This window comes from Paroedura picta, chromosome 4, assembly GCF_049243985.1.
Source record: "Paroedura picta isolate Pp20150507F chromosome 4, Ppicta_v3.0, whole genome shotgun sequence".
Lineage (NCBI taxonomy): Eukaryota > Metazoa > Chordata > Lepidosauria > Squamata > Gekkonidae > Paroedura > Paroedura picta.
In genome coordinates, this window is record NC_135372.1 from 42,334,453 (window position 1) to 42,357,991 (window position 23,539).

At 43.5% G+C, this 23,539-nt stretch overlaps 2 protein-coding genes across 8 annotated transcripts in view; one reads left to right on the forward strand and one right to left on the reverse strand.

Moving 5' to 3' along the window:
• Nucleotides 1-761: 761 nt before the first annotated feature.
• Nucleotides 762-22,835, reverse strand: TRMT1L (tRNA methyltransferase 1L). Of its 3 annotated transcripts, none has more exons than XM_077332656.1 (16): nt 22,356-22,835; nt 20,568-20,711; nt 19,429-19,572; nt 18,235-18,348; nt 17,886-17,950; nt 15,131-15,260; nt 13,097-13,220; nt 11,822-11,901; nt 11,060-11,309; nt 7,845-8,057; nt 6,305-6,495; nt 5,393-5,471; nt 3,517-3,683; nt 2,203-2,262; nt 1,875-2,001; nt 762-1,315 (listed from the first exon to the last, which is right to left on the reverse strand). In XM_077332656.1, the coding sequence occupies exons 1-16, from the start codon at nt 22,471-22,473 to the stop codon at nt 1,090-1,092; spliced, it is 2,232 nt and encodes a 743-aa protein (XP_077188771.1). In that variant the 5' UTR covers nt 22,474-22,835; the 3' UTR covers nt 762-1,089. The 3 variants fall into 3 exon arrangements, with proteins under 3 accessions (XP_077188771.1, XP_077188770.1, XP_077188772.1); XM_077332655.1 differs by having other exon boundaries at nt 20,538-20,711; XM_077332657.1 differs by having other exon boundaries at nt 20,538-20,711; nt 22,577-22,763.
• Nucleotides 22,745-23,539, forward strand: part of SWT1 (SWT1 RNA endoribonuclease homolog) — a 40,077-nt gene continuing 39,282 nt past the window's right edge. For 2 of the 5 annotated variants that reach the window (XR_013230059.1, XM_077332654.1), the window contains exon 1: nt 22,999-23,281. The gene's annotated coding sequence lies outside the window, so the exon portion shown is untranslated. Of the gene's footprint in view, nt 22,776-22,998; nt 23,282-23,539 lie in introns of those variants that run through there. The other 3 variants (XM_077332652.1, XM_077332653.1, XM_077332651.1) reach the window with 3 other exon arrangements.

Below are 23,539 nucleotides of genomic sequence, written 5' to 3' on the forward strand. Positions count from 1 at the left end.
CTAAAAGGGTTAAAGGTCCTGTTCTATGCCATTTCTAATGGCAATCAGTATGTACATCATTGCACACAAGGATTTTTAACTGTGGAAGAGACTGATGGATCTAACAAGGAATATAGGTCTAGAAAGGGGCAGACCCAGTTCACAAGAGACTTAAGATATCCAATAGGAATATGATCTGGAAATAAAATACTCTTGAGCTGAAACAGGCACTGTACCATTCTACTTCAGAGTAAGAAATATGTCAAGAGCGACTGCATACTAATTTCTATCCACATCAACATTTGTAAGCTTTCATCCTGCTAATTTTTATTTGATATAATATTTCTACTAAGTAGAAATAGCACAATTTTTCTGCTAAAATCCATCACACAGCACTGAAGATGTCTTTGAATATCTGATCTTTCAGTACACCAGCAGAGCACCCCCATTATTTAGAAAGAACAGAAGTTATTGATGCTGTGTTTGAAGAAACACCAGTACTGCAGAATATATTGAGCAGAAAAATGGTCAATACTGCTTCATACTTTGTCTAATGGAAGCAGAGCATGGAGCCTGTTGCGGTATTAAAAATGAAAGGAAGCTCATTTCATTGTGTGGTTATATACACCAAGACAAATTTGAGTAGTTGGTCTTGCTACCCCCAGCAGTTGTTTCTTAGGAGAGACTTGTTGAGTTGCTACTATGTGTTCTACTTGGAAATCCCAAAATAATATTAGCGAGGTTTCTGCCATTCTCCAGCTCTTAATAAGTCAACCCTCAACAAAAGAGAGAACATTTTACTAAGTTGTAGTCATAACAAAAGTACTTGGTATCACAGCTCCCTGCTAGTGCATCTTAAGCAGTATTATACATTGGGATAAAAAGTTTCAAAGACAGGGGAGGTTCAGGATAGCTGTGGAATGCAATAACTGAAGGGAGAACAAGCATTAAAATTAAATAACTTAAAACTGAACTCCAATCTCAGGAGAGCAGAGGAGCGGCTGTTGTTGTAAAACGATTCTGTAACACTTAAAAGTAGGTCAGTTGGTCACACTGTCTCTAGAGATCACTGGCTCAGTTGGACTTCTTGAAATGAATCTTCATGTCATTTTACATGCTTTCTTCTGGGAAGTCACCTTCAGCTCCTGCCTGGGAATCCTCCAAAGCCTGCACAGAGCCTTCCGATTGTCCTCCTATGTAAGTGGGTGTGCTGTACTTCACAAGAATAGATTTCAACTGTGCCAGGGGGGCATCGGTACGAACGCCCATGGGGTCAAAATGAGTTCGACTTACTCGATACCCAGCTTCAGAGAGGTAATGCAAAAACTTATTTAACCTAGAGGGGGAGTATAAAATAAATGGAGGATGGATTAATAGTTGGAATATATGGATGGCTGCTGTCCTGGAGTGAAGTGGATAGGGAGGGTCCCGCAAGAATCAGTCTTGGGACTGGTGCTATTGAATGGTTCATACGTGATCTGGATTGGTGGTAAGAAGTGGAGTGACAAAGTGTGCAGAGGATACCGAATTATTCATGATAGTGAAAACCAAGGGAGACTGTGGTGAGCTACAGGAAGTCCTCTCTAAACTGGGTAAGTAGGCAACAAGATGGCCAGTTCAGCATAGATATCTGTAACATGGTGCACAAAGCAAAAATCCTAACAAAATCAGGGATGGGCACAAGCCAAACCACAAAGTGCTGCTCGGAGGCGGCATCAGGAGAAAGGCTAGGCCTCTGTGCCCTGCAAGCTGACCTTCAGAGCAAAGGGTTGACTATGATGTGAAACAGAATGCTGGGCTAGAGGGATCCCTGGTCTTATCTGGTGGGCCTATTTTACATTCTTATACCTCCTTCCCGTTCAGTCTTAGTTGTACTTTTAAAACAGGTTACTTACTTTGGCATATTCATTCCTTTAATACTGTGTCTATGGATATTATAATAAAAGGCAGGATGTTCAGCGTTACTCTCGAGCCTTTGTCGTTTTGCTCCTTCTTGGCTCATTTCATTACTCTTTCTTTTTCCTGAAACACGGGAAAGGTGAAAAGATGTTAACAGCAGCACAGAAGAACCTTTGAAAATACGGATAACTTGGACTGTGTGGGCCCAGCTTTACTTTCAGACACAAAATCTTTGAATCGTATGCTTTTAGAACTAATTTGTTACTGAGAAAGACTGCGTGCTGTCCTTGTGGCCACCTCAGCTAGCCACCAATGGCTACCTACCGTGTACAGTATAGTAATCTGCTGCAGCATCTGGTGTCTTAATAAACACTCCGCCCTCTTCTAAAATACAAGAAAATCAGAATGAGTTTGGGTCTGTGTGGGAAAAGAAGTTCCTTTGAAACAATGCTGACATGAAAAGAGAAATGAGCATAACTTAAACTAAGCACTTTTACTACAGAAAGGCTAGGACTCCACAACCATTTCAGCAGCTGCCAGTGCTTACTCACCATGCATTAGTTCTTTCATGCAGGTGCTGCTTACAGAAATATTAATTATGTCCATCTAGGGGGGGGGGGCTCCTGTATTTCTCATAAGCCTTCACACACTTGTCCGAATTGTGTGCTACACGTCACCATTATCCACAAGGTACTCAGATTATGGGCCACAGACTGTTACTATCTGCATGATGCTTTGTGGGTATAGCTAGAGATTGCTTGTGTATTGTTCTAGCATTTGGCAAGAAGCCAGTGTTTTGGGAGAGATCATTAATATGAGTACACAGAAGTTCTTAACAGCATGAAATGTTGACGGGAGCTGATCCTTTGCTTGAGTCTTGCAACAAGGAGTGTTTGGTCTAATGCCAAGATCATGCCTGCCAATGACACCAACTGAGCTTCAGAAGAAGGCATAATGTGACATTTTCTCGCAAATAAGACGACGTGTAGAAGCAGTGACTTATGCTGAGGGACACATTCTTTTGGTCACGTGTGCTCAAAACTGGTGGTGTAACTACATCACTACTATGGTCATACATATTGTGTCCTTCTCCACAAAACATTAGGTCAGCATGAATGTCTGTGAACGCATGTGGATTGTATTCCGTGGAATCTGGAGGGCCGCAGTTTGACTACCCTGTCCTAAGGAAACAGAGAAGGGACAAGCTGGTAGAGTAGTGGACAGAGGTCCAATTTATTAAGCAGCAAACAGGCCCTTTCACACTCATGGTGTCTTTCTACAGAAGTGCTCAAAATGGAGAAACTGACTCCTTTTACTGAAAGGTGATAACCACAGCCACCCCGGAGGATTAGCAAACAATCTCTTGCTTTGTCAGGAAACCGGACTGGGGTGCAGGCACTTAAGTAAGAACATCAGACTTGCTGAGTAATAGCAACAAAATCTATGGTGACAAGGCTGAAAAACTCCACAATTTGAAGCTTATGAGCCTCCAGCCAATTAACTAGATACCGTGCATAATTTTGGAACATTCACATTTATTACTGGAGTTTGTATGCAAAAGTCTGTTGCTGTTAATTAAGCCATTGCTTCACAAAGCTTTTAACAGAAAGGGTTTTGAAAAACTTTGCACCTTCTCACCTTGTCTGTTGTTGCTAATGGGGCCGTGTATGGAAAACTGCTTGTGAGTTGTGCACTCTGCTTCACAGATGAGCGTTTTCAGAAGGGTCTGGATGTCATCCAAACCTAACCGAATTGCTTCAAACAACATTCTTCTGAGAAATCCAGTATTAAAGAGGGATCCTGACCTGAAAAACAACAACTTAAGGCTTTAGAAAACTATACTGAAAAACTAAAGCCACTGGACAGTCTATATTCAACAAAAAAGCAGATGTTCTTCAACTGGAAACTGATAATGAGCTGAGAAGATAAGTTTTAGTTGCTCAAATAATGCAGGCTTTCTCAGCCAGGGTTTCATGAAACCCTTGGGTTTCTTGACAACCCTGGAAGGGTTTCCTGAACAGGTGGGGGTTAATTATTTTTTATATTTGTTAAATATTTATTGAGTGATATGGCTACGTCAACCGATCCACCCTTCCCAAAATGGCCAATGATGGGCCTAGGAGGGGGTGAAGAGGAGCCCCAGGTAGGCGTGTACACAACAATGCTTCCCAACTGTATTCTACATGATTGCACCACTTCTGGGGTTTCGCAAAGGCTGAAGTATTATTATTTATTAGATTTCTTATTGCCGCTCTCAGAAACGACTCGTGGTGGGTTACAATAGAATAAAATCCCAATACATAAAACCCCAGAAAAACCAAATAACAACTTGCTTTGGCAACGAGAAAAAAAATAAAACTCCTTAACCTCCCATGCCCCCCCCCCTCCATCAGCGCTTCAGAGCCCCAGTTCTCAGGGATGCTGATAGTTCTTGGTTGTGGAGGGGCCCTTGTGATCTCCCACACCCTGGTCTCAACCAAGGACCTGACAGAAGAGCTCTGTTATACAGGCCCTGATGAATCGTGAAAGCTCCTGCAGGGCTCTTAGCTCATCAGGGAGTTCATTCCACCAGATTGTGGCCAGGAGTGGAAAGGATTGTTTACTATCCTGCATTTTCAAGCAGGAGGCCACATGCGTTTTACCCCTCTGTGTGGAAACAAATAATCACCATCTAAAAAATGACTGGCCTCCCTGTTCAAATATATCTCTGCAAACGACACCCAGCACTAGTTTCATCCCCCCCGCCCCTTCTGTCCTTTTTAACAGATGCAGTACTAAGAAGCTAGTTTCAAATGAATGTAATTTAGTTTTAAATATAACAAAGAAAAAAGGGAGTCCGGGGGCACCTTTAAGACCAATAAAGATTTATTTAAGGCATGAGCATTCGAGTGCAAGCACTCTTCCTCAGACTAAGCACTCGAGTGCTTGCACTCGAAAGCTCACGCCTTGAATAAATCTTTTTTGGTCTTAAAGGTTCCACTGGACTCTGTTTTTTTGTTGTTGTGCTGCTTCAGACCAACACGGCTGCCCACTTGAACCTAGTTTTAAATATGTTTGCTTTAAGCTCATATAATTTTAAAACCCGTAATGTGTCCTGAGCCTCTGGGGAAGGTTGGACTAAAATTCTATAAGCAAGCAAGTAAAATAAACTGCACGCCATGTGGCTGGGTGGTACTTCTGTGGACATTAACTAAGCCATCACAGCCAGAAGACTTTAGATACTCTTAGTAGTGTGGGACATGCCCGTTCCTGGAGCAACTATCAGCACTATGGTAAACAAATGCATCTCTAAAACAGGGTCCTTAATCATGGTCAAATAGGTGCCTTGTTGATTTCCTCTTTGTTAGCACTGTTCGACAGTTGCAACACTAGGTGAAGAAAGAGCTGTTTGTGCCTCCCCAGCTGAAGAGGGATCCAGTGACCTTCCATAACCTTTTTAGCATCTCACTTCCCTTTGACAGCTACCAGAGTAGCTTTAGCGATGCCCGCCTGAAAACTGAGAAACTTGACGTACCACAGAGGACCAAGTTCCACTGCCGTCTTCCCCGTCATACTACTGTGGCAGTCGCAAGGGAGCTGTCGATATGGATTCTCTGGAGGGAGGTGGGGGAAAGAAAATGCATTAGTGTGCATTTTAGGTGCAAACACATGAGGCTTGTTTTCAAAAAATCATGACTCTAATGCAATATTCTAAGTAAAGAAACAATTATCAAGTGTGCTTGAAGCAATGGCCTGCAGGAGGCATTGTTAAGTGTGGCCTCAGTCAGAATGTGATGCCACGGGGGGGGGGGGGGGGAGGCGCTCTTTTACAATCTAGTGGAAGGCCATTTTGGAACAGCCAAACTGTGGGAAGCTGGTTGTCTGGATTAGAATTTGAAATTTTATCTAAACAATTTTATTTAAACTTTTTATCATTTAAACAACAGAGCAATGATAAAACACAAAATAGAAATAAATATAATAAAATGGGAGGGAGGAAACAATCCCTTATCCATAAAACGAGGTTGGTTGGATTAATTTTCTCTTCAGTACACCTCACAAAAGTTCAGTAAAGTACACAGAGAGGCGACTCCCTATCCTAGGAGGGTAATGTGGTTCAGTGGATAGACTTGTGTGGGAGCTCTGGATTCCTGCTCAGCATAGACAGACATCCATTGTCGAATCACAATGCTCTTGCAAGAATACAATGGTGTGGGTGGGTGTGAGGGGGGAGGGAAGGGGGCTGCTGACCTGAGCATCTTGAAGGAAGAACAGGATAAAACGATAACGGCATTTTGTAAGGCAACCCACAATATTAGCACAGAGATTAAACTTTTCTAATGAAAACAACAAAACCAACGCAGACGCTGTGATAGTTCTGTTTTCATCAACTGAATCTCACTGGTATCACCCCTTAAACTGTGTGCATACAAAAACAGTTGGTTACCTTCTATCATGTTGCCCTCTTTCTTAAATACCCTCTCTTCACACCACTGACAGTGGAGGAGGTATCGAATTTTCTTGACAGTGTCATCTGCAGGAGAGGGTCCTCTAAGTACCCTCACCTCCACAAGAACAAAATGTTCTAGGGCCACGGCAAACAAAACTTCAATGCCTTTGTTGCATCGTGCAGCAGCCCTGCAAAAAAAAAAAAAAAGGACACGCTATTGCTTAGGAAACTGAAACTGAACTTCTCCTTCCTAGATATCTTGCTTTGTTCACAGGTCTAGCTATCCATGAAAGGACCTAGACAATGCGTCTGGTTCTGAATGTTGGTAGTGACTGTGAAGGTTGTGCTGTGACAGCTAACCAATTTCCTTACATGACTTTCTATACATCCTACTTTTACATCAATAAACTGTGTGACCCACACCACCCCCTTAGTAAGTTTTGAGTACTCTGCGTGTATGTGCGCGTAAGCTGAGGCCGACTGATGGCAACCCCACAGAACTTTCAAGGCATATGATTAAGCAGAGGTGATTTCCACTGCCTTCCCCTGTAAAGTCTTCCTTAGTGGTCACTTATCCAAGCACAAACCCTCTTTTAGCTTCTGAGATCTGACAGACCAGGCCTTGACCTTAGCCCCTGCTGAGCTGATAAATCTGTGTTAGGGCTGTTTGATTTCAGATTGGAGGTGGGGTATGCAAAGAATGAAATATATAAAATTCCTCAATGTTGAAAACTAGGTGTCAGGAAGAAAGGACTCAACCTTGCCTTCTTGCCAGCTGTTCAGGTGGTTAGCTTTGGTTCCACTACATAAAATTATACACTGATAAGAATGCTACAATACGAGACAAGCAGACACATTTTACAAGCTGCGCATGCCTTCCCATGTGGTCCAAAATGGAGAGAGATGGCAGCAGTGGGAAGGGCTGAACTGAGAACCAACACAGAGGACAAAAAGGAGGTCTGATGAACTTAGTCCCAGCAGCCCCCTACTGTCTCAGATATGCAGCTGTGGGAAGCCTGGCTCAATTCTGTCTGGAAGAAGTGCTAACAAGCAGGGAGGGGCAAATAATATTAAAAAAAACTCAACTCAGTACCTCTTTACTATCAGGAGCAAGTGGTTTTCTGTACTGTCCAATTAAACTCTCCCAGGTGCTTGTGCTGTTGTTCTCCAGGCCTGCAGGACTTGTAACCCATCAAGCTGAACACAACGTACCAACCATGTTCACTATCCACCAGGGGCTCAATCCCATTTCATACCTGTTGATGACCAATAAAAGGACTGCAGGGTACCTGGCATACCCCAGTACATGGCTGCTGACCACTATTCAGCTTTGTGGGCCACGCTGGGAAGTCCTGATCAGAACTGTCTCATTAGCTTTTATAGCAGGTACCTTTCCAGCTAATTACTGAAGCCCGCTGGAAAGGAAGATGCAATTTTCTGCTGTCTCTACCAAGAGGGAATTCCTTTAGGGTGGAAATGCTGCTTCCGACTTGTACTAGAGAGTGAGACAGTTGTCCTTCAGAAATTGTACGCGTACCTTGCAACAGTGGCGACTACCATGCGAGCTGCCAGTTCCTTGTAATACTCCGTCCTCACAATGTTGCAGCCATAGTGGCGCTGAGCCACATGGTGAGCCTTGGCATATAGAGAGCTGATATCCGTTGACGTCACTGACACGATACCAAGGTTTCTCACATTTCTGAAAGCTGCATCGAGATAGTTCACTGAGGAACCAAAGGGGTCCAGATGTCTGTTGGGTAGAGTAGGCAAGAGCACAAGAACATGCATGAAAAACCATACATTAAGATTTAGGTAAAGGTATCCCCTGTGCAAGCACTGAGTCATGTCCGACCCTTGGGGTGACGCCCTCTAGCGTTTTCATGGCAGACTCAATACAAGGTGGTTTGCCAGTGCCTTCCTCAGTCATTACCGTTTACCCCCCAGCAGCAAGCTGGGTCCTCATTTTACCGACCTTGGAAGGATGGAAGGCTGAGTCAACCTTGAGTCGGCTACTGGGATCGAACTCCCAGCCTCATGGGCAGAGCTTCAGACAGCATGTCGGCTGCCTTACCACTCTGCGCCACAAGAGGCTCCTACACTAAAGATTTACAGCACACTTATTCCTGTGAACAAAAGTTAACCTCACTGGGGAGGGAGCTCTACAAACTGCAAGTGGCAGCAGGTGTTTCAAACCTCCCCCTTCCCTCAACAGCCCATTGTGATACCGCCAGCTCATAGTTGGAGGATTTTTGTGGACAAAATATCATGCCTGTGGGGGATGAAGGGAGAAGAGGGAATTAGGCACATGAACCCCTCTCCTCCCTGAAAGACCACCTTACTGCCCTACAGCATTTTGTTTGTACGGTCGAAACCACCGATTTCAACAGACCTAATTTCCAAGTTAGTATCCTTAGAGATGTACACATCTGAGCATACCTGTACTCTTGTCTGAAATCTAATAAAAGATGGGTATTTAGGTCATATAGGGACAGTACCTATTTGTTTCCTTTCTCTGGGGTCCCTTTTGCACACCAAAAACAAGGCACATTTCCAAATAAGTTTGCAAGCTTGTATCTGCAGAAGGAATGCACAAGGAACTTTCCACAGCTAAATATAGCTTCCGTTGTTGTTCTGTAGTTCTTGGAACGTAATGACTATAGTTTTCCCTGTTCTGCTGATCTTATAGTTACCATTATAATATGCTCCAGCTGGAGCTGCGTTTGACAACCTCCTGAGTTTCAGAATGTCACAACTGGGTTATTAAGCTGGGTCACCCGGTACTGAATGTATGTTGCAGGATCTGCAATCATTTCCAGTTTGATTCTAGATCTAAGTGCCGGTTTCCCCCTCTAAATTTTTGAAGTGATCTGCATCCAGGCTACCGGGAGATCTCTTCCCTCCTGCAGGAATCAGAACATTCACTGAGATCCTCCTTGGAAGCTTTTCTCTGGGGGGACCTCCCAGCTCAGGCTAGGGAGGGAAATCTAGAGATCGGTTGATTTAAATTACTTCTATCTTGCCTAGAAGTCTCCACCTGCTAGCAATGACAGAGGGAGACAGATGAATCTTCCTAGGGATGGAATTCTGTAGCTTCAGTGCTACGGCCCAGAAGGCCCTGTCTCTGGTTGCCACCTGTTTAATCTCAGAGATGAGAGCACCCAAAGCAGTGCCTTCAAATATGACCGAAGTGGCTGGATAGGTTCCTATAAGAGTACGTAGTCTTCAAAGTATGCTGGTCCTAGCCCCGTAGGGCTTTAAAAATCAATACCATCATCCTGAACTGGTCCTGGAAGCAAATTGAGATCCACTGTAGGCAGAATAAGACTGGAATTAAATGGTCCCTACAACTCATTTCACTCAACCTCTGGCTGCAGCATTCCGTACCAACCATAACTTCCAGACAGTTTTCAAGGGGAAGCCCCATGTACAGCACATTGCAATAATCCACATTAGGGGTTACCAGGGCATGCACCACTGTGACAAGATCTTTCCTAGCCAGGAAGGGCTGTCACTGTCTCACTTGTTAAAGCTGGTGAAAGGAGCCCTGGTCACGGCTGTCGCTTGTTTAACCAGTAAGGAGGCCTAGGTACAGCAGCACCCCACACTAAAAATCTGCCTTTTTAGTTGGGGTACAACTCCATTCAGGATAGGAGATATGGCATCTCCTGGGTCAAACCTCCCCACTCACTAGTAACAGCTCCATTTTGTCAGGACTTCAGTTTATTAACCCTCATCTCTATGGCTTGTATATTCTCTGTCCATCTCCCACAGCCAGTCTTCCACCAGGGCAATCAAGGCCCATTTCAGTCCCTTAACTAGGCCCGAATCCCGATTGGAAAGGATTCAAACAATCTGTGTCATTCCATAATCCATGAAATTACCTGGCCGCTACTCATTCAATCAGTGGTACATTTGAGATTGGATAGGTGATTCAACTCTCCTGGGTCCAAAACAGGTCTCTTCAGGACTGGATGCACCCCTGCCTGCTTCAAGGCAGGGGTGAGCACCCTCTTACTCAGGTAAGCATGTACTGTCTCCTGGACCCTGTCTGCTAGCCTTCCTGGACCTAGTCTGTTAGCCTTCCTTCTGGCAGACTGAAACAGCCATGAGGGCAAGGGTTGTACAAGCAGGTGGTAGGTCTTAAACATCCAAGAATGCTGTCCTAGACTGAATAAACTGGATGCATCAGCACTGTGGGACCAACCAGTCCTGTTACTGCTGGTGTAGAATCCAACTCCTAAGTGATGCAAGAGATTTATCCCCAAATGGGCTTAGTAGAATTATTGCAGCAGGTGGCAGAGCAGTCCTCCACCTTCTGCAGGCTAGAACCCAACAGGTACCTGACCGCCTAGAAGAGTTCTGCAGGTTTTTAGTGTGCCAGTGCAAAGGAAGCAGCATAAAACACTTCTTCAATTAGCTCTGGTCCATCTGTCAACTCCTTTGAACAAGCCAATCTTTTCAAAGGGACGTAAATAATTTGAAATAAACAAAGATTGCCAGTTAATTTGTGCAAAATCGCTATGACGGTGTGGCGACATGCTCCTACAATAGCCAGTTCATTCATTTATTCCATTTTATACCCTTTTCCAGTAGCTGAATATTCCATTAAACGTAATGTTTTGTCACTGCCAAGACATCAGTGTTGCCTTTGCAAAAGTATTGCAATTTTGGATCTTCCACACTGAGCAGTACTTCCCATTAGGATCTGAGAAGCTTCATGGAAGGAAATTGCTGACAGGAGAGGCAACTTACATAAAATCAAATGCTCTCAAGTACATGATGACATTGGCATCCATTTGTGTCACCTCAATGGTAGGAACGTTTTCCTCCCCTTCTTCTGTTGTTTCGTCACAGTCATCGTCCTCTTTCCTGCAGGTCACCACCTTCATCTTATTTAAATGACAGTTCTCCTGTATCATCGTGACGGAATTCTTATTATAATCATTAATTGTGACCTTTACAGAGTTTCCAAGATGCTTTGCCCACTGTAATCCCATTATACCTAGAAGGCAAAAGACATGCAACGGTACAGTTAAACATAAGCAATATGGTAAAGCAATTGCTCCTTTTTTCTTTCTTTAAATGTTTAAAGGCTAGCAGACAGGGTCCAGTACATGCCTACCTAAATAAGAGGGTGCTCACGCCTGCCTTGAAGCCCTGAGCCATATGCAAAGGCAGTATGAAAATCGAATGAATGAATAAAATAAACTGATTTCCAGAGAAATAGACTCACCTCCTCAGTACATGCAATGAAAAACAAATTCTTCTAGCTTCTAAGTACATGCTCTGAACTGAGGTTGCTCCCTCTAAGGCTGGAAAATATTCAGATATTTGCTCCCCATGTGGCTGCCAAGAGCAACAGGACTTTTACAAATCCTATGCCAAGTATCTATCTATTTCCATTATCAGTATCTCCTTTGCTGGCACATGACAGCATGTGACTAGAGTCTATTTTTTTACAATCTATTTTTGCAAAGAATACTTAGTGACTCCAAGCCCAGAATGAGATTCTACCGGTGGCTCCAAATGCATCCAGACACTCCAAAGGCTTCCGCTCCTCGGCTAAAACAGCTAAAGCGCAGACTACCAATTGCCTGAAAGAAGAGAAAAAGAATCCTGATGAAAAGGGGTTGTACAAATGCGCCTTTGGAAGGTATTCCTGCTTGACTTTGAACGGCATTTTCTAAAGAGAGTTCACGGGAGAACATCAAAAAAAGTTTTTCCTCCCTGTAGTTATCATTATTACTGTCGTGTTAAATTAGTAAATTATCCGATTGAGGTTTTCGATAGAAAAAAACTTCCATTACTACTCATGTGGAAACAAACACAGGGCACAGAGTACTGGATCCGGTATGAATTCTTCTGATGGCAGGAGGACTCCTCACTTAGCAGAAAGGGAACACTGGATCCAGCACACACTGGCCCATTAGGACCCACTGATCAGGGCCAAGGGGACAATGCCCCCCAAACTCAGGCTACCCCCCTCCCCATCTCCTTACTGTCCTTATCAGACAGTCCAGGGAGTGACAGGTTGCTGGCTAAATCAGTCTCTGTCTTGCCTTTTAGCTGAACACTGCAGGCAAACAAATTCTTCCCTATAGTGGCAGAGAGTTTTCTCAAGCCAGGTCAATCCATACCAATACATTAATTCACTGGGAAGTTTCCAAATGCCTGACTGATCAGGATGTCCATAAAAAGTCATTTATCGTATTTATTTATACTTAAATTTCTATACTGCCCCTCCCAGCTCTGCTGGATCAGGGTGGTTTATAATGTAATTAAATATGGATCCACAGACAGTTAAAAGAATTAAAACATAATTAAAACATTACATTGATTAATGCTCATCGATCATACCCTGCTGGTGTTATTCACCACCGTTAATTAACCAGTACAATCTACTTTCCAATTCAGGGGGAGAGCTTATGGAGTTTCTGGAGGAGGGCTCATTCCCTTTTATTCTCTTGACTGTTCATTCAAGGGCCCCAAATGCCTGGTGGAAGAGCTCCGTTTTACAGGTCCTTTGGAACTATGAGAGCTCCGGCAAGGCCCACAGCTCTTCTGGGATGTTGTTCCACCAGGTTGTGGCCAGGACCAAGAAGACCCTGCTTGAGGCCAAGCATATGTCTCTCAGCCCAGGGATTACTGGCCTGTTTGCACTGGCAGAGCAGAGTGCTATTTGGGGGATAAAGTCATTAGGTGGGACCTCAGGTACACCAGGCCCAGACCACATATCGCCTTGAAGGTCATTTTCCCTAGAATAATCCTCTAAAACACAATATTGCTTACCTGTTCAGCTTCATTTTGGGATTAAAATAGGAATCCGTTTTCTGTGGTGTAGTGTAGTTAGGAAGGACCTGTACATCTGTGTCTGCTTCTTTCAGAACTTCATGTGTAGATCTCGGAACATGGGCTAAAAATATTTTTCAGAATGGGAGAACACTGTTAAGCAGACTGTGTGTGAACATTTTCTATCATGTTCTAGCAGCCCCCAATATCATTAGATCTTTGGCTATGGCTCCCCAGAATATGGCAATCATCAAAAAAGGAAACTCCGTAGTCAATAAAGAGACTGTTAACCACGTTTGCAAAATTAGATATATACTAGGCTCGTTTTTGCTGAGAAACTGCCATGCTGCTTGAAATGTTATTTTGATTCAAACCTTCAAGCAAATTCTTCTGAACCAGGTGTTTGTATATGGGGGTGGGGGGGGGGGAGAAGGAATAAGCCACTGAGCTTTTGAAGGTATTTCAGATCATTATTAGATATTGACAAAGACTTAAAAAACCTATTTTGCATCCTGGAGATTAGTTTGAGTCCTACAAGAAAAAAAAAGGGATAATAATTTAGCAATAGGGCAGGAAACTGGCTGTGAAATAAGATCCATGCATGACATTTCTCCTTCCATGAAAGCCAAATTTTAAGGCACAAGCTACATGCCTTGGCGTTTTGGTTGTTTTTCGCTGTCTTTATATTTATTTGGACTAGATGGCTTGTATGGCCCCTTCCAACTCTATGATTTATTTTATTTATAGTTGGATTTGTATGACAGCCCCTCCCAGCAAGATGGCTCGGGACAGTTTACAACTTTACTTAAAACATATGATAAAAACGAATATAAAACTAAATAAGACAGTTACAGTACAAATTCTGTTATGACTCCAAAGCTACAGCTATTGCCGTAAGATGCTGCTCCCAATTCCGGGGGAGGGCTCTTGTAGTAGGGGGCCAAACTCGATGATGTTCTACTATTCATTCATTGTCCCCAAACAAGTGCCTTGAAGAAGAGCTCTGTCTTGCAGGCCTTCGGAACTGAGCAAGCTCCCGAATGGCCTGAAGCTCTTCCAGGAGCTCATTCCACCAGGTGGGAGCCAGGACCGAGAAGGCCCCAGTTGAGGCAAACATACATCTCGAGGGGCAGGGATCACCAGCCAGTTTGTATTGGCAGAGTGAAGTGTTCTTGGGGGGGGGTATAGTCAGTTAGGCGGCTCCTCAGGTACACTGGGCTCAGGCTGTTGATGGCCTTAAACGTTAGAAGCAAAACCTTGAACCTGATCCAGAATTCAACCGGGAGCCAATGCAGCTGTCTGAGGATGTGCTTGATATGGGCTCGCTATGGTATTCTGGCGAGAACCCTAGCCACTGCATTTTTGGACCCCTTGAAGTCTCTGGGCCAGGGACAAGGGCAGCTCCACATAGAGTGAGTTGTAGTTATCCAGCCTGGAGGTGAGCATCGCTGGATCACTGTGGCTAGATGCTTTGGGGACAGATAGAGTCCTAGTAGTTTCCTTTGGCGAAGATGGTATAACACCAGCTGCGCTACTCTGGTGACCTGTAACTCTATAGACAAGGAAGCATTGAAGATCACACCCAAGTTCCTAGCGGATTGTGCAGTCGGAAGCGGTACCCTATCTAGGGTTGGCAAATGTGCTTCCTCTTCTGGCCCTTTCCCACCCAGCCACAGGACCTCTATCTTTGAGGGGTTGACTTTCAGACGACTCTGCTTGATCCAAGCCGTCACTGCTTTTTGCATGTACTACTGTACAAATAATAGAATAAGCTACTTCATTATGCACAGCTCTCAAACAGAATCATTCAGCTATGTGAGACAAAGGAGGTGAATAAAGAAAGATCTGCCAAAATACGTTATCTTTTAATGATAATGGAGGCTATGGAATGGCCTTTAAAATGGCTTCAAATTTGGTGACTTAGACAGGATGATATATTCCACAAGCACTAACTGTATCACATATTCTATCTATACCAAGCAAGGAATACAATGCAAGAGCATCATAAAGTCACAGGGATACGTAAATACCTACCAGAGCTATACCTTGATTCAGTTTCTCCTTTATTAACATGGCGTTTAACGTGCCCTACCATATCAGTCCTTCGGGCAATGGTTGCTGAGCAGATAATGCAGTGGTAATGGGCTCTCATCTTTAGGGATATCTACAGCACAGAGTGCAGAGTTAAAGAGTATCAGAAAAGCTGTTCAGTATTAAGATCAGGCAATAATAATTAACCATTGCATACATCTACCATCAAGAATACAATATCTTCATTAGTAGAAAGGTCTAATGAAACGTTTTGTTATTCTAGTGCTGAGGTTTTAACTTGTTCCCTCCATTAAGATAAAGTGTCCTACACTCTGTACTAAAGTTCCTATTCTTCTAAGTTAGGGTTTCTAAGCCAGGTTTTCATGAATGAGTGGGAGTTAATTAATTCTTATGTATTTTTTACATTTGCTAAACATTTAATCAGGGGATATGACCATCTATGGTCTTGTTGACCCAACCCATCCTTCCCAAAGTGTCCAATGATGGGCCTGGAAGCGGTGGGAAGGGGAGGGGCCCCAGGTGGACGTATACACAGCTATGCTTCCCAACCATATTTTGCATGATTGTGCCACTTCTGGGGTTTCGCAAAGCCTGAAGAATGTTTCAGGTGTTTCTCAACGGTAAAAAAATATGAGAAAAGCTCTTCGAAGTCTTGCTGGACTACTGTTCTGTGTGTATTTACTGTTTAGAAGCGACTAAAAGTTTCATATTGCGTCCTCCCCTGTATTAATGAGTTTGAGATGCACACTAAAACTGTGCTGAAAGAATTCTGCTAGTTCGTGGTTTGTCTGGGCATTCAATATGTTGGTTATTGACTGTCCATGGACATCTGAAGAGTCACAGTTTGGCCACCCCTAGTTGAGTCCTGTGAGCTCACTAACGATTCAGCATTCTGGAATGACTGGCTCATGGTAGAATGAAGGGAAGTAGAATTGTCTTTCTTCATGTTTCTCCATTTAAATGTATATGGTGAAAAGCAAGTACCTTGACTCCTAATCTTTTTCTGCCAACCTGTTATAGACTTTTAAACAACTGAATAAAAATATATTGTCCACAATTCCCAATATGCTGTTATTATACCATTTCATAAGGACATGATTTTAGTCAGGACAGAAGTATAATGGCCAAGCAGGTAACGCATTTAATTAATATGCAAAGTGCAGGGTAAATTTAAGTCGGTATATACCGTATTCTATGAAAACTTTTTCAAAAGTATTTTTAGTCCTATAGAATGTAAATAATCTGTATGAATGACAAATAATAAGATGGGCACACTATCATCCCTCTAAACTGCCCCAAAATAAGGGCAACATGCAGGTATAAATATGATTAAGGATTAAGGTTGTATGTACTCAGCATTTCCCTTCCTCCCTCAATTCCATAAGTAAGAATGGATGGGAAAAAGGGAAAGAAAGTAGAGTTTTTAGTTTCTGGATTAATTAATGATTTCTTACAGTTGCCTCAGAATACAGCTGGCGGAAGAGACCAGTTTAATTATATAAATAAACTATTAATAAGGGAAGGCCAATTTAATGATATAACCTCATACTGAAACACACAGCTCAGAATTGGTTGCTGCTCCATTCAAAGTGCTGATCTTCTCCTTGGAAGTCCTCAGCACTATGGTTGTGCGATTCAGCATCTGAAGTGGCCGTTCCCACCCGGAGCAGCCAATCCGCACTGCGTGGGGGGGATGGCAAGATCGGGTGCTGACGTACCAGTCGGCGCACACACGCAGGTGCAGAACTCTGCGCCTGCACGTGTGTGCTGACCGGTGTAACGGAATCCATGCCTGCCCTCCCCCCCCCCCACGCAGCGCTGGCTGCTTCGGGTGGGAACGGCCGCTTCGGATGCCAAATCGCACAACTCTACTCAGCACTATTGGGACCAGTGTATGCTAAGTACCATCTTCTCCTACATAAACCTGATTTGTAAATTTTGATTCTTGTTGGGGTTTAATTGTGACATATAGCAGACAGTGCTTTTTTGGTGACAGGCCAAGATTATGGAAGTCTTTGCCTGAGAAGGTTTGAATTAATAGAGCTCTTTTCAGACAGCTTTTGGAGCTGATCAGTTCTTTTCCTGACCTGTGGCATTTTATACTGCTGATCGTTCATTAGTTCCCATTGTTAGGCTTTGGTATGGTTTGTTGCTTTCCCCAGTCACTGGTTTTACTTATTTATTTATTACTTTTATTCATTATACTTATAGGCTGCCACTCTTGACCTGTCAAGCTCGTGGTGGCTAATGACAGATAAAATGTACAATACATAAAAATCCATACAAATTCCAATCCCACAACAAGCTAAAACCCCCACCCTACTTCCCCCAATCTGCCTCCACTGATGATGTTACCAGTGGGAGACAGTAGAGGAGGGGCAGAATCTTGTGTCTGCCTGGCCTCAACCAAATGCCTGGTGGAAGAGCTCCGTCTTACAGGCCCTACAAAACTGACTCAGTCCCAATAGGGCACTTAGCTCTTCTGGCAGCTTATTCTACCAGGCAGAGGTCAGGGCCAAAACCTCACATGGGCAAGGGATCACCAACCTATGTAAACCCATAGAACGAAGAGCGCTGTATGGAGACAGACAGTCCCTCAAGTACACTGAGCCCTGTTTTTGTATATGATGTGTTATTGCAAGTTCCTTTGTGAATCTGTCAGGCCATAACTGAACTGTTCTTAATTATCCCAAGCTTCTGTAAAAAATGAGCATTTGTATAACTACAGGTGTAGTACCTGGTCTCCAGGAACATTTGGTTTCACGGGACGACAAGGTAAGTAACAAATGCACATTCTGTAGCCTGGAATGTAGAAAGGGCTTGGTCACTTCAGAATGATATATGACAGACAGAAAGTTCTGTGCTGCCTGGGCCTTCATTTTAACCCAGCTGCAGGCAGAAAAACATCTTAACACTGATCAGGTTTACTGGTCAAGTTAAACTTCAGTTTATAATAAGCTACCCAACAGTGGTGGGTTTTGGCTTGAAACGAAGCACGAACCAAGTAATGAAAAGCTGAGACATTAACTTTACTTTAAACCACTGTGTCATTACACTATCTATAATGGTATTTCATCCATCTTTACCTTCAAATTCAACAGATGCTTTCCAGTGGAGATTCCGAAGGTGGCGATGGAGCTTATGATCATAACAAGGTTTATATTTGTCTTCAGGGCAAAGAGGACAAGGTTTCTTGACATCTGGTAATGTAAATGAGACCAGAATAAGAAGAGATGCAGTGATTCTGATAAGCACCCATTTCATAGGTTGTTGCCCTTCTCATGTGCTTTGCAAGGTGAACTTGGACACCAGGGGTTTTCTAGACAATCACATTTGCTTTTCAAGCAAACGGTTCAAGAACTAAGTTTGATGGATCAAAACAAACAACTCAGCACCCTTGTGACGAGATTAGATTACGAAGGAATTGAGAGCTGCTGTGGACTATTTTACTTCAGTCTCAGATTGGGGCCAGTTTTATTTATACAGTATCTCAGCTGCTAAATTTTACTTCCTTTGCAAGGTAAGTAAGTTTTGCTAAATCTAAGCTTGGCTATGCCAGGAATCAGGTGTGTGTGTGTGGGGAGGGGGGTATGATGCCCAATCTCTCATCTCCTCCCTCCATAGAAGCATGCAGCGCTGATGTCATTGCCAGTTACTTTCTTCTCCCAGCAGGAAGAGCTCAAACGTATCTATGGGCTTGCAGATGGCAGAAAGGATAAAGGCATCAGGCCCCCACAAAGTTGCATGAAACTATATGGGTTTTCCCCCCTGAATTGTTATATATAATACTGTTATTTACTAGCACTTAACCAGTCGCTGTTCCATGCCTACAGACTCCTAATGAGAGCTCATACCCCCCAATAACCTGCATGGCCCCTTTCTGGCTTGCAGATTAAGGTCAATGATGCTATTCAGTAAACAGGATGTGCTGCTTTGCTGTGGTCATTAAGCTATAATAAAATAAAGGGTTTTTTTATTTTTATCCCGCCCTTCCAATGCTCAGGGAGGGCAACAACATCAAAACAAATACAAAAGTTAAAATTTCAAAACATTATAATGTATGTCCCCGGCTAAAATCCCAACAGGGGAGGTTATGGCTGAAACTGATCTTCCACATCCCTTCTCCCTTCCTCTCCTAGCGGTGAGGTCAACCATATATGGTAGATATTATGCCTAGCGCTTCTGGGATTTTTCTGGAAAAGGTGCTCTTCTAAGAGTCCAGCACCACACTCATTCTCTCTCAGCCATACCTTTCGCTTTGTTGGAGCTAGCTTAAATACCTGCCACAGGAGGGTTTGCGTGCTGGTACATGGTTGAGATTAGGCCTCCTTCCTTCCGGAAAACAGTTGCGATTATTTCACTGTGCTTCAGGCCAGCCAGTTTCTCTAGATCAGCAAGTGTTCTTTGAATTGAAATGTGTTTCTCTAGAAAAAAAACACAGTATAATTTTTCCCCCAAATTACTTTTTTTTTTGTTATGTAGCAGCTTATAAGCAAGTATTACTTCTTCAACAGCTTTGCAGCAACTAGAAGCTCCATAGCCTACATCTTTGCATTGTTCAGCATATGAGACATTCTCCACATAGCCCTGGCCTGTCATTTACTTATAGCACCTCTGGCTGATGTTGCAATGTCTGTTTTGCATTAAACAAACCAAAACTAAACTGTGCAGCTTTGTCTGAAGAACTTGAGCAAAAGAGGTCTCTCAACAAAGACTTTTCCTGCAGCAATTCTAAGAACACTCTCCTGGAAGTAAGCTCCACTGAACAAAAGACTTTGTTTGAGTAGACCTGCTTAGGATTGCTCCCAAAGAGCATCAGTGCCATATTGTTTTGTAAAATCAAGACCCATCATCCTTTTTTTGTAAAATTAATACCCCTCTCCTGATTCTTCCTTCCCAAGTGCAAGGTTTAATCTTATTATTTCCCATAGTTTTAAGTTATCTCTTAACTTCCCTTCAAAGGGATAATTTTCATAATAAGCAAAAAATAACAGACGTTTGAGTATTTTTAAAAAGAAAAGCAGTTCACGCATAGTAAAATCAAACATGAACCTATGTTTGTAGAATTGAAAACATTTGGTCTGAACATCTTACTTTAAAGGATGAATCAGTCACCGTTTACAGGGTTGTATTCTCAGTACTGAGTGTATGAGAGCTATTAATTAATGGTACATTAATTTATCAATGTTTTGCCTGTAAAACTCTGGTAGAGGACTTTTAAGAATGGATAAAGAAACTGGCATTTCAGACATTTTTTAATATTGTCTACTAGAAAACACCGTCCGGAGGAAAAAGAAATAAGTACACAGTTTGATTCATTTGTATTTGTGAAAGTATGTTAAAGGAATGTAATCTTACAACCAGATCCCTAAAAATATCCCTAACGCACCACAAAGATTTGTGCATTGGGCTAGCAAACCTCTGGGTGATTCAGATGATGCATCCAGTGGGTTGCTGTTAGGTTCCTTTCTCATTTCTTGTTCTGTTTCTTCCTCTTTCATTTGTATTCCTTTCTCAGTCATTTCTACACCATGCCGGTCCATTTCCATTTCTGTGGATACACCTAGGGAAAGATTAAAAACACTTAGCATGCATTTTAATGAGGTGCATTAGTATTAGACCTGGATTACTGTGATGTTGAATGGTTTGCCTTGGATTCGAACTGAGATCATTCTGTAATTTTGAGGATTATATCCCAAGACTATTTTCCCTACTCTCTTATTGATTATGAAGGCTACTCCATTTCTTCTGCGAGATTCTTGTTCACAGTAGTATACCTGATGGTCATCTGAATTAAATTCACCCATTCCTGTCCATTTTGTTGTGCTACTGCAGACCAACATGGCTACCCACTGGAATCTGTAATAAGTCATTCTAGTTCTATGTATTTTGGTGGCATTAAACATGTTCCATACAGTATTATCATAACAGTTAATACTAACATGACTTTAAGATAAATAAGTTTACAAATGGTTTCTAAGATAATGAATAATTCGTTAACAACTGGATTGTGTACAGAATTGTTCATATTTGCATCACACACATTATTTTTAAATGATGTTATCATTCAGAGAGTGGATATTCTGCACACGTTCAGGGAACTCAGGACAGATTTATTTTCAGAAGCTGTTGCTTTTCTATTGCAGGAGCAAGAAAGACAGTTTGGGCACATTCCAGTTAACTCTATTCGCCAGTCCTTTTTTAAAATGTAGATGTTGGACCTTTTTACAAAAGAAATACTCTGCCTGTTCAGAGACACTGTTCCACAAACTCAACTAAAAATCCTAACCTCCTCAACTGAGAAGTCTTTCTGCATATGCTCAGAGGCACTCAGCTTGAGGTATTATTATTTAATTTATAGCCTGCTACTCCTAGACTAGCTGGCTCCTGGTGGGTTACATGGTAAAATACAGCACAATAAAACCCCCAGCAAAACAATATAAACATCATCCCTCCCCTGTGGCAAAAAACTAACCTCCCCCTCCCTGCTTAATGGAGAAGGCAGTAGCTTTCTGTTACAGATGTCTCAGGAAGGGGCCTCAACCAAAGAGTATCAAAACTATTCACCAAAAAATTGACAATCCTAATATGCCCAGCTAGCTGGCTCATATAAAACCATAGCAATTTTGCTCACAAGTAAAATCTGTGGCCATATTGTAAATGTGGAAGAAAAAGAATATGCTTGAAAATGTACCACCAACCATCGTTCTCACAGTAGAGGAGAAAGAGTGGGGGAGATTTCCCTCACAAACCTATTCTGGGGCAGCTCCATATAATGAATTGTCTCCATGTGACAGGGAGACCAAATTAATTAAAGCATCCCTCCACCACTCATTTATTCTCTCCCAAAACAGAAACGCTCCAGAATTAGCGTCTGTCAAAAGGAGGTTGCCCATTGCTTCTCGACAAGCCACACGATTCTCACTCCCCTAATCATGACAGGTGCCCAAATTACTTGGCGTCTTCGCTAAAACGAGAGGCCAGACATGAAGTTTTTCCCACAACCTAACAGTAAACTTTTTTTTTCGGGTGTAAAGTCTGCCTCCAATTTTAACACCCCCCCCCCCAAAAAAAGGTGTGTGGAGGTGATTAAATTCTTCCCCCAAACCAACAGGATTAGGAGGAGGGCCGGGACAGATACCGACCCCGGCCAAGCCCCGATCTCACACACTGGACCCCTCCTGAATCCCCTCCCGACGGTCCTTACTGAGCTCATCCGTCTCCTCTTCCTCCTCCTCCTCTTCCTCCTCCTCCTCTTCTTCCTCCTCTTCCACGCGCCCGTCCTCCCGGGACAGCAGCAGCAAGCCCTCTTTCTCGGCCGCCATCTTCCGTACAGGTAAACGAAAAACGGGCGAAAGGAAAGAAGAATCCCCGCCGGGGGAAAAAAGTGCGCCGCTGCAGCGAACCCGCCTCTCAGGAGACGCCTACCCGGCTCTCGTCGCGCAATGCAGGCGTGAAGCTGCCGTCCGTGGCCCCGCCACAGGAAGTTTCAAAACTACATTACCCGAGATGCCACGAGAGAGACCTTCGCCCCTATACCCAGAATGCAGCGCGAAGGGGCCAGCTCGGGCTCCTTGAGGGAGACGCTCAGAAGAAAATGTCTTCTCCCAGAATGCTCCGCGGCAAGGTGCGCGCCCTAATAAAAAAGACCGTTACGGAAAGAGACGTGGAATCTGTCAAAGTTGGAGCCCGGTAGTTTTGTTCAAGGTTTAAGCTCTCTGGTGCGAGCCCGCTTCTGAGCCTGCAGAAATAGGACGGGATCCAAATTCAAGTATCATAATAATTATGTAAAGCAGCTGCCACAACCAAGAGACGGATATCGTTCTAAGCCGTACAGGGGTGACCAAACTGTGGTTCTCCCGATGTCCATGGACTACAGTTCCCATGAGCGCCTGACAGCATGCATGCTGTTAGGGGCTCATGGGAATTGTAGTCCATGCACATCGGGAGAGCCACCGTTTGGCCACTCCTACTGCGAATGGGGTGGGGAAACTTGGCTAAAGGGCTGTGTTATTTAAGAACTACAGTCCCCAGCATTCGCTGGGGCAATAAACCCGCCCAGAAGGGTCTGGAGTAAAGATCTGGCTTTTGCGGGGGGCTGTATGGACTGGGGAAGGTGCCGCGCAGGAGAAGGTCAGTGGCGAGGTTTTGCTTGGTTTTTTTCTTCTTTTTGCCTGGTTGGGGGAAGATTGGCATGTGTGTGTGAGAGAGACGGCGCTCGGGTTGTTCTGTTGTGCCTCCTTCCAGGAAAGTGCTTCGGAGGGGAGTTTTTAAAACTTTGTAAAGCGGGGTCTCTATTAGGAACTTGGACGGACCCCCGCACTGAGAAAGGAGACAGGATCTCCTGGCTGGGTCGTCAGCAAGAACCGACACGGTGCAGTCCTGTGCTCA